The following is an 11,891-nucleotide window of genomic DNA, read 5'->3' as shown; positions in this document are numbered from 1 at the left end:
AACAGCATTGCACATTTGTTACAATCAAAAACATTTATGCGCTGCTGAATGAAGTGTCTCATTCACCACAAGGGTGCTAGGAGGATTCACCACTGGTTTGCAAAACTGCTGAGCTGGGTCAAAACAATAGGCCTCAAGTCTGACTTCAATAGAGCTACAGATTCATAATATAAAAGTAAACATTATTTGATGATGAAAACTAATTAATTCTTATCCTGTGATCTTTCCAGACCAAACTATATGCGAGGATAAGATGCTGCAGATTTCACCTGAAAGACCTGATTCACTGACGTGAACTAAGCTAATCCAAAATTCTCACTCCACAGATTCACAATAATCATCTTATTTCAAATTTAGAGGATCTCATTTCACAGATTTGGAGGTCTCATTCCATAGATTCTTGCCTAGAATCTCACTTTACAGATCTAAGTATCTCATTCACATATTCAGACCAATCTGATTTTATTTCATAGATTTAGAGGATGATACAGCGCTGGTGGCTGATTCATGTGAGAAACTGCAGAAGCTGGTGACTGAGTTTGGTAAAGTGTGTGAAAGAAGAAAGTTAAGAGTAAATGTGAATAAGAGCAAGGTTATTAGGTACAGTAGGGTTGAGGGTCAAGTCAATTGGGAGGTGAGTTTGAATGGAGAAAAACTGGAGGAAGTGAAGTGTTTTAGATATCTGGGAATGGATCTGGCAGCGGATGGAACCATGGAAGCGGAAGTGGATCATAGGGTGGGGGAGGGGGCGAAAATTCTGGGAGCCTTGAAGAATGTGTGGAAGTTGAGAACATTATCTCGGAAAGCAAAAATGGGTATGTTTGAAGGAATAGTGGTTCCAACAATGTTGTATGGTTGCGAGGCGTGGGCTATGGATAGAGTTGTGCGCAGGAGGATGGATGTGCTGGAAATGAGATGTTTGAGGACAATATGTGGTGTGAGGTGGTTTGATCGAGTAAGTAATGTAAGGGTAAGAGAGATGTGTGGAAATAAAAAGAGCGTGGTTGAGAGAGCAGAAGAGGGTGTTTTGAAATGGTTTGGGCACATGGAGAGAATGAGTGAGGAAAGATTGACCAAGAGAATATATGTGTCGGAGGTGGAGGGAACGAGGAGAAGAGGGAGACCAAATTGGAGGTGGAAAGATGGAGTGAAAAAGATTTTGTGTGATCGGGGCCTGAACATGCAGGAGGGTGAAAGGAGGGCAAGGAATAGAGTGATTTGGAGCGATGTGGTATACCGGGGTTGACGTGTTGGCAGTGGATTGAATCAAGGCATGTGAAGCGTCTGGGGTAAACCATGGAAAGCTGTGTAGGTATGTATATTTGCGTGTGTGGACGTATGTATATACATGTGTATGGGGGTGGGTTGGGCCATTTCTTTCGTCTGTTTCCTTGCGCTACCTCGCAAACGCGGGAGACAGCGGCAAAAAAAAAAAAAAAAGATTTAGAGGATCTCATTCCATAGATTTAAGGGATCTCATTTCACAGATTTAGAAGATCTAATTTTGAGGATCCTACCTAAAACCTCACTTCACAGATCTACGAATCTCATAAGAAGATTCAGACAAATCTGATTCAATTGCATAGATTTAAGAGGCTCTCTCTGTTTTGCATAAGTTTCTCTTCATTCATTCTCTTCTCCCTTCTATGCTATCACAATATTTCCATATTCACATTCTCTATTTTCGCATTGGTAATTTTTCCCTTCCTTCCTATGCCCTTTTCTTCAGCCAATGTCATGTCTCTTGGTACAAGATCTTCCAATCTGTACAATCATTCTTTTTGTGTATCTCATATATTTTCATGTTTGTTCATAGTTTTTTGCCTCTGAAGGTCTCATTCCAATTTGTGTTTAAAATCCTTTCAATGATCATTCTTCAGTCTGATATGTGATGGTGAAAATTCATACTGCTCAACCTGTTGTTCTTAGTTGCTGTATCATGTTTAAGTCCATTTGTTTGCACACTGTATGCTGTACTGATTTCTAAAATACTATGATCTGATAGGCTGGTACCATTTGCTTCTACAATGAAAACAATGCCATGTCATTTGTAGAGATCTATCACACATTCTTCTCGATTTGTGGTTTATCTGTATATACATTTATTAGTCTTTGGAACTGTTCTCTTTTATCTGCAGATCCCCTGTTCTTTTTCTTATACTTGTATCACCATCCATAATATACTCTTCTTCATTCCTTTTAATAATATGGAGTTAAAAGTCACCAGCCCATGTAATCACTGCATTATATTTCTTCAACTCAATATTTCTTTAAAGTCACTTAATTTGTTTTTTGGAAGTCCATATGAAACTAGGTTTACTGTATTCATTGCTAAGATGCTCACTATGATTAGTTCACACTAATTATAGACCAACTTCATTATCTGCTTTCCTTCCAGCTTATCATGGGCATATATTGCTACACCATCCTATTTCAGTATGATTCTGACTGCTCTACATGTTTTGAAAAAATCCAAGTTTGCTTCATTTCTTATTTTCTCACTAAGTTTTTGTTCATTTTGAACAAGACTGTGTTGTTGTCCCTAATGTATTCAATAATGTAATTTACTTTGATTCTAGAGTTCTCATATACTATTATTTGAATACTTATATACCTTATCTTCCAATATAATTATGTATATCATTTTCACTATTCCTTTATTTGACCTCAACTATTTTTGGCTTTGTGTATTTACTAAATTTTTTTGTTTGAACATACGTAGTTCATTCATGCTTTTCCAAGATTCTTTCTCTGTCTCAATCATGCTGTGCATTTCCATTTTGACCTTCTGTTTGCTGCTGATATGTAACTCATACATTCATACCCTGGCCATTCACAGTTCCATTTTAGTGGTGCATCTCCAATAAATTCATTTTTCATCCAACCATTTTCTCGGCCAAGTTCATACCAGTGTTTTCTTCTCTGATTTTCATTTTCATTAGACAATCTCCACCTCTGTTCAAACCTTCTTGTGTGTCTATTATCATCTCTGAGTTGATCTTCATTTCATTTTCTTCCTGCACTTCCACTGTTCCCAATTTTAGTTCTAGTAATTTCCACATGTTCCATCAACATTCAAACAGCAGATGAAAACTTACATCCTCTTTGAAAAAACATCAGCCCACATTAATTGTTGTTCTAATTTTTGACAACTACATGTAAATACTCAGCTGAGTCATCATACAATTAGTTGCCTTTGGAGATCTCTTCTATCACTATGAAGGCATGGAAAAAAAAATCTGCTATCCTCAATATCCTTAAAATCACCATTATAAGTGCATGGCCATCGACCTTAAGTAATGTGTACCCAGTAACTCTGCAGTAAACATGAAACTTGTTGGATGAACCACAATGTTGGAAGGAACACTTATCTTATATACTCATTAGTTGGCAAGCAAAGTGAAGAATAATAGCACATGAAATCTGAAGAAATAAGTGACTCAGAGAATGAACTTAGTGAGGAATTATGTAAGAGGGAAGGGGAAACATCTCCAATGAATTCCCATTTATGGAAGAAGATTATGTAACAACTGTGCCTTGTTTTCTCAATGTAATCATGGGGTAATGGAGGACTTAGGTAACAGATGATGGGTAGGGACCTAGAATATTTCCTAAGAAACACCTCTCTTATCCTCCCTATATATTTCAGCCACTTAATCTCACACTTTTATGTAGTGTAAAAGGAGTAATACTTCTACATAAATCACTATTATTCACAAAAACTGTGCCCATGTGTGAAATAAAATTGTACTGTCGAATTACACTTTCAGTGTAAGAAAGAGATAAATCCTTCACTTTCCTTCCCATACTGAATTTCTGTGGGAAAGGAATAACATTTCTACATCTATCTATGTTACTTAAAACTAATGTTGTGCCTGAGTATGAAATAACAGTACAATGAAAAAAACAAGGTCAAAAGAGAGAAAGAAATGTCATTTCATATCTCATCAGGAGATTCCAAAGACATCATTCACACACTCTCTGGGTATTCAATTACCACAGTATCAGACCAACAAAATAAATGTAATAGAATAACTTTAAGTGCATTTTTTGTTACTTTTAAATGCTATTCTATAATTCTATATTTTCTTGCTTGTTAATTCAAATCTTTTGTGCACTCCAAGAGATAATTTCCAGACCATGCCAGCCATTTAACAATTAAATCTACGTTTCGTATTTTTCTTAAACTTGAGAATTCATTGAATAAAAGCAAAAGGGAAAAGCTGAAAGAGTGGAGCTTACAGACCACACTCTGATGTCACACCTTATCAAAAGCTTCTGATATATCAAGAACTACAATATAGGATACTCCTAACTCCCAAGGAAAGGATGACTAGACATAAATAATCTAGAACAGGACGTCACTGGCAGATCTAGCTTTGAGAAAACCATGCTAATAATCAGAAAGAAGACTGCAAGATACAAGATGCTTAATAAAAAAAATAGACTGAAAAGATTTTGGAGACAGAAGTCAAAGTAACAGGCTAACAGTTGGAAGGATTGAAATAGTTACCTTTATTTGGCATGTCCTGTATTAATCCATGTTCCCTAGATGAAGAAAACTTTTGGTTTTCCATCAAAAGAAAAACAGATGATCAAGCAGAGGCACAGGCTGAGGAACATTCCTTCAAAACATGAGAAAGGATGCTATTGGTCCACAAGTCTTGCTTATTTTTAGAGATGAAAGCATTTTGTACTACAACGAAAGTCCAATTTTCTGACCATGATGAGACCTGCAGTAAGTCGGGTAACTTGAAAGGTCAGGATACCTGACTGTTTTTAATAATGACATATTGTATTAACCCTTTTGCTACGGCAGTCCTCATATCCAATGTACACTCTGTGAGTGGAATATTCTCACATACTCTAAAAAATAACATGTTCTAAATGAAATGATATACAACTCGATCAAGTGAAACTGCCTGCATCAGCTCCATGCCCCTTATCTTTGCTGGAGTGCTGCCAGGTGTATGAGATACTCCTGAAATATTTTCAAGTATATGCAGTGAGATATGTGGTATTTTTCATGTGTTTTCATCACAAAAAGTATGATTATTAAGGTTTTCAGTAGCAAGTCTTATCTTTTAAGACTAGGTCTGACATAGCTTCAGAACTTAAGAGGGCAGAGATCTAATATAGTCTTCCTTGACATCTCTACTCATAATGGGTGGTGTTTGAAAAAAATTTAAGCATTAATGGTTATCAAAGCAGCACAAGAAACATATAGTAATAAAGACAAATCTTCAGCAATAAGACTTCAATATCTACAGCTTTAAGGTCCATCAGGTATGTAACAAGGAGGCTGGTTTTGCAATAACTAGGAACTCCTTCTCTGAAATGGAAGTGTGGATCTTTATAGATGTGGAAAGAATCTATGAAAATAACAAAACGCAGCTTGGCCTCTATGAGAAATAAGATATTAGGGGAAATTAATGGTTAGATGGTGTTGAACAAAAGGAAAATTTAATAAAGAGATAACAAATGCTGATGAAACAAATGGAATAAGTCAGATCTACTAGGATGGCTACGCTCTAGGGGAGGGCAAGTACTGCTGGTGCCAGAGCCCTCCCTCTTGCTGGTAGTAGAGTCAGATGGAAATTTATCACTTGATCCATTCTTTCTAATGTACTTGATTTACTTCTATTACTTCAGCTACTCTTTCTCAATAAAACACTTGGTTTACTTCCAGTATTTGATGTACACTTCTACATCAACTGATTTACTTCCAGTACCATATTGGCTATTCCCTATTTTTTTAAAAAATCTATTCATAATGCTAAATTTACTTTTCTTCATCTAACTTTCTTATCGTTCTTGCTCTTCCAGTCTAAGTGAACAACAACAGAGGAAAGCCTTTGAAGGTAAAAACCTCACTTGGCTCCTTTATATGCTCTTACTTTTCTATCTATCTAGCTGTTTTCTCTGATGTTTGATCCCTTTGGGAACTCCCTCAAGGGGGGGGCCACTACAAAAGTCATCATAACTAGTGAACTCCAGAGCCACTTCTTAGCCTTTAGTGCCTCATCCTTAGGGGTGCCATTCGCAGGAAGCAATTCTAACACAGTGTTTTCTGTGGTTCTTACCTAATGTTCTCACCAACTACTATTATCTAATGTGTCTACCTCCTACTTCTATCTAATGCTCCTATCTGATGTTCTTACCTACTTCTACCTATTGCTCCCAGTTAATGTTCCTACCTACTACTTCTACCTATTGCTCCCACTTAATGTTCCAACCTACTACTTCTACCTAAAGCTCATACCTAAATGATCCTACCTACTACTTCTAGTAGCAGTTAGTAGGCAGCCACCGACCAGTTTACTATTACTGGTACTATCCACGCTTGGGTATTAGGAGGGTTAGTGATGGCTCTTTGATGAGCCAGCACTTCATTGGTTGTCAAGTTGTGCTCCTTTGATCTAGGTAGCTGTCTTTTCTTTCTGTCTCACCCAGACATGGACAGCTGGTATTCTGTCCAAAAACATGCAATCTCCCCTTGTCACAAATAACACTTGACAACACTTAACTCACAAAACTCATTCTTCGCAACACTAGATTTTCCTGCAGTGAGTGCTTTGTGCTAGCCCTGCTTTTTGGCAAAATAGCAGGAGCAATATATAGAAGTAATAGGTAAGAACATTAGACAAAAGCTTTGCATGGGAACATAGGTAAGAGTAGTGGATAGGAACATTAGCTGGGAGCATTAGGTAGAATTAGTATTGAAACAATTGGATGGAATATTAGCTAGACACATTAGGTAGAAGTAGTTGGTAGTAACATTAAGTAAGAGCCTCTGAAAACACTGCCACAGTTGCCCTTTGCACTGAAGGCTAAGAAGCAGCAAAGGAGTTCAACAGTTACGGAGACTTTCGACATGGCCTCCTCTTGAGGGAGTTCCTAAAGAGGATGGGTATCACAGATACAAACAGAAAGTTATACAAACTACTTAAATCTACTGTTCCTATCATTTTGCCAAAAAGCAGGGCTAGCACATAATGCTTAATGCAGGAAAATCTAGAGTTGAGAAGAATGAGCTGCATGAGTTGTGTAGTCAAGTGTCATGTGCAACAACGAGAGATTATACGTTTGTGGGCAGAATGCCAGTAATCCATGTGAGGGGGAGGCTAAAAGAAAAGACAGCTACCTGGGTCAGTAGGAAGCAACTTGACAACCAATGAAGTGCTGGCTCACCATGCAAATGTCACTAACCCTCCTGATACCCTGGCAGATACTAGTGGTGATAATATCTCCCTGGTCATTGGCTACCTACCAACTACTACCACTGTTAATACTTATAGAAAATGATAACAGAGAAGGGGAGGATTTCTAGCCCCTCTAAGCTATCTTCTTCAACATGGAAGAGTTATGAGGGGTGGTATTCCTTCTCCCCTTTTCCCAGGGTTAAGGGAGATTATTATCAGAAACTCATCTGATTTACTTCTACAATTTCAAATGTTTTTCCCAATTCCTTGTTTTACTCCTATTACTTGATTTAATATTTTTCATTCCTTGATTTAGTACTTCCAAACTATTATCGTACCTCAATTTCTGTGTCACTTTTGGGGTCTATTCACTCTTATTCTCCATTGCACTTTTATTTCCTTTAACAAGACTACATGTGGATAGTTTCTATGCTTTATGCTCATCTTGCCATATAATTAAAGCATCAAAACACTGCTTATATTTATCATATCATTCATCTAGTACAATCTAATTCATGTGTGCCCTTATAAGATCATTCAAAATATCTAAAACAGATAAATATTTATGGCTTTAAGAATCTAAGTCACAGTTTAATGAAAAAGAAAGTCAATCATTGAGAGATGTGATTATGCTGTTACTCACCTGGCGTATGGTCATGATAATGATGAAAACAACAGGACCAAAGATGGAGATGGTGTAGTAGATGAACAGCTGACCAGTAGCAGAACAAATCTGTACAAGTCAAATATAAAGTTGCTAGCTATTATGCATTACCAAAAGTGTGGAAGTAGTAAAGGTTGTACCTCTCTAATCTGGTGCTCTGTGGTCCAGCAACTCTCATGGTCTGGCATGTTTTGAATCTGCCGCTATTAGTTATTAGTTTGTAGAACTGCCACCAAAGTGGCACTGTTAGCAATGCTAAGGTGCCAAAATCTGTTTACACTGCAGCAGAGCCAATCAACAGTCCTATTGATTTCTTATATTCAGCTGTATTTCAGCCCTTCAGATGACATCCAAGAGACCAAGAGGTGCAGAAGATGGTGCTAGTGCTAATAAGCGTCTGCATAAATCATTATCTATGTTTGGAAAGGTGGAGTTACTGAAAAATTAGATAAAGGAGCTTCTGTAAAGACTTTGTGTGAGAACTATGAGATTGGATCGTCAACTGTGTATAACTTGGGGTCAAATTCTGTTGTCTAGCATTTTCTGTGGTCCAGTAATGGCCAGGTCCCAAGGTTGCCAGATTAAAGAGGTACAACCTGTATGAAATTCTAACAGCATTTCCAAACACATTTATTGTAAAAGAGGAATCATTTTTTGATAAAGACTTTTTTGAGCCTGAGCAGGGTGAATTATAGCACTGAATCTTTCATGCCAAGATCAAACATTGTTCTGGGGAATAAACTGTAAAAAAATCCAAGAAATAATGGTACCATAGTACCAAAATCAGTGCAAATAACTGATCACAGAAAGATAACCATTTACAGATAATACAGAAACTTATCCTGTGGTACAGTGCAGCCACTAGTTGATAGGATCTCTACTTCATGTTGCTGTGCCCAGCAAGACAGAATATTCTTTTCCTGAACAAAGGCACTAATATTGGCAGCAAATAAATAGGCAACCAATGACCAGAGAGGTATGACAGTCTGGGTTCACAGAGGAGTAACGATCCAGCACTGCAGTGGTTGTCACATTCCCTCTCTGTCCCAGGATGCTGTCATTTTTCCGTGTCATCAATACATGAGTTGTTGGTAACCAATCCACAAACACAGACTCTTTCTTCACTTCACATATAACATTTGACAATGATCATTTCTAATTGTGAATTTCCCAACTCTAAGAGCAAAACATCACACCAAAATGATTCTCTGGCAGTCAAAATGGCACCTTCAAGTAACTGGCTGCCACCAAGTAACTGAGATGCACCCAGGTTTGCCAACACTGCTCCTAGACCTGGCTCTTTCTCTATCCACTTCTATAATATTCTTGGCCTCTGATCGAACCTCCATATGAACACCATATATCTACTTGTTCACCTGATCATCTCAAAATTCAGACTGTCTAAGGCTGGCTCTCCTCTTCAAATCTCTATCAGAGTTTCTAAAAAACCCTACTGCTCATCTCATGGATCTTGAGTCTCTCAACTTCGATGCCATAGAACTCAATATTTCTTTATCTTCTAAAACTTTGCTCTTATGTTTCATACATATTTTCCCACAATTTCTCCGTAAGTTTACAACTATTTCAATGTACAACTTTCCAGACATTCCAGGTTAGGCTTTTAGTGTTTGGAACAATGCATGGGATGCTACTACATGTTTTAGTGCTGTATACTTCATCTGAAGGCAGAGGCAGCCAATTTAAGAATTAGTTCTCATATGATGTTAACCTCTCACACTCTCAGGAATTCCTATTTGAGGTCAACCACCTTTTAGCTTAAGGTTAAGTCAGGCCTAAAAACAAATCAGGAGCTTCAATCCCTGCTCTAAACCTGATATAGATAAAGCTAGAAGACACATATTACATCTCTCGGGTTACTAAATCAATGTGCAAAACTCTTTTGAGCTCCTAAGCAGTAATGTGCAAATGTATAAAGATCTGAATTTCTAGAAAATAAAAATTAATGCAAATTAATTCAATCGGCAATAGACCAATGGATCCTTTAGAGGCTGTCTGTAATAGTGGAAATCAAAAACTCATAAATTACTATGGTAAGAGTAGGAAGGTAAACAGATAATTCAAAGAGAAATACTGGTAAATTTTTCCTTTAAATAAATAGATGCATATAATGTCAGTCACTGACTGAAAGCAAAATATATATCAAGTCTAATCTTAAACATACAGATTGTTTATGTTCTCAGGGGTTCAAAATGTGAACACATGGAAAGGTGAGAGGAATGAAACGAGCAAAAAACATCTTCACTGTACATGAATCACTTTTATATGTTAATCAAAACAGTAATTAAAAATGCTGATAAACTTACTGAAAGAATAAGGCTGTCCCAGAAGAATGCTGGATAAGCAACCATGAAATTAAGTGAGATGCCAAAGCTGCCTTGCTGTACCAATGATGTAATGGTGAAAAGGCAAGAAAACAGGTTAACACCACACATCATTTGCACAGATGACATCTTGTGCTGGGAGAAGAGCTCCCCTTGCCAATTGGACGTAAAGGCATCAAATGACATGTAACCCACCAAGATGATGATCCCTGACAATGTGGTGCTACTGCTTGCATCTGCAGGGAAATAAAAGGTTATGGAGAACTGCATTCTTATTTAGCATAACAATTATTACATCTATCAAAGTACAGGCTGAGTAACCCTTATCCATAATGCCTGGGACCAGAAATGTTTAGGATTTTGGAGACAGCGACAAAGCAAAATGAATAATAAAATAAATATATAAATAAATACATAATGAGATATCTTGGGGATGGGACCCAAGTCTAAACAAAAAATCCATATATGTCTCATATACATCTTATACACATAGCCTGAAGGTAATTCATACAATATCTTTAATAATTTTGCACATGAAATAGAATTTGTGTAACACTGAACAATCAAAAAGCTAAGGTGTCACAACCTCAGCTGCCCCTGTGGTTAATATGTGGTTGTTTGGCATCACCTTCATTCTTGACACTGATTTTATATGCTACTGATAAGCAGTCATTTTCTTACACTTATTCATCTGTAAGTACTTAACAGTAAATCTGTTATCTATGGTCAGTTATCTGTGGTCAGGTAACTCCCATGGTCCAGCATGTTTTGAATCTGCTGCCATTAGTTTGTGGATCTGCCACTAGGGTGGTGCTGTTAGTAGCACTAAGGTGCCAAAATCTATTTACACTGCAACCGAGCTAATTAACAATCCTGTTAATTTCATAAAATTAAGTTTTTTGCTAAAAATGAAAGCCAGAAAGGCTTAAAGCTTTGGAAAACTTTGGAAGGTGCCATGAGTACAGAATTAAACAGTGCATATATAAAGTTGTTAGAAGCAGTGAAAAGTTTTTATCGAGGATGTAAGGCATGTGTACGTGTAGGAAGAGAGGAAAGTGATTGGTTCTCAGTGAATGTAGGTTTGCGGCAGGGGTGTGTGATGTCTCCATGGTTGTTTAATTTGTTTATGGATGGGGTTGTTAGGGAGGTAAATGCAAGAGTCTTGGAAAGAGGGGCAAGTATGAAGTCTGTTGGGGATGAGAGAGCTTGGGAAGTGAGTCAGTTGTTGTTCGCTGATGATACAGCGCTGGTGGCGGATTCATGTGAGAAACTGCAGAAGCTGGTGACGGAGTTTGGTAAAGTGTGTGGAAGAAGAAAGTTAAGAGTAAATGTGAATAAGAGCAAGGTTATTAGGTACAGTAGGGTTGAGGGTCAAGTCAATTGGGAGGTGAGTTTGAATGGAGAAAAACTGGAGGAAGTGAAGTGTTTTAGATATCTGGGAGTGGATCTGTCAGCGGATGGAACCATGGAAGCGGAAGTGGATCATAGGGTAGGGGAGGGGGCGAAAATTTTGGGAGCCTTGAAAAATGTGTGGAAGTCGAGAACATTATCTCGGAAAGCAAAAATGGGTATGTTTGAAGGAATAGTGGTTCCAACAATGTTGTATGGTTGCGAGGCGTGGGCTATGGATAGAGTTGTGCGCAGGAGGATGGATGTGCTGGAAATGAGATGTTTGAGGACAAT

The 11,891-nt window shown here is 37.7% G+C and overlaps 1 protein-coding gene across 2 annotated transcripts in view; it reads right to left on the bottom strand.

Annotated features, from left to right (window-relative positions):
- sll (adenosine 3'-phospho 5'-phosphosulfate transporter 1) overlaps nt 1-11,891 on the bottom strand; it is a 143,733-nt gene that overhangs the window by 15,649 nt on the left and 116,193 nt on the right. For both annotated transcript variants that reach the window (XM_071662654.1, XM_071662653.1), the window contains exons 7-8: nt 10,191-10,444; nt 7,846-7,935 (exon numbers count right to left, since the gene is read on the bottom strand). In XM_071662654.1, coding sequence (XP_071518755.1) covers nt 7,846-7,935; nt 10,191-10,444 — 344 coding nt within the window. The remainder of the gene's footprint in view (nt 1-7,845; nt 7,936-10,190; nt 10,445-11,891) is intronic.

Source organism: Panulirus ornatus, chromosome 6 (genome assembly GCF_036320965.1).
Source record: "Panulirus ornatus isolate Po-2019 chromosome 6, ASM3632096v1, whole genome shotgun sequence".
Taxonomy (NCBI): domain Eukaryota; kingdom Metazoa; phylum Arthropoda; class Malacostraca; order Decapoda; family Palinuridae; genus Panulirus; species Panulirus ornatus.
Note: the sequence above shows the minus strand (reverse complement) of the source record. Positions and strands in the feature narration are given on the sequence as shown.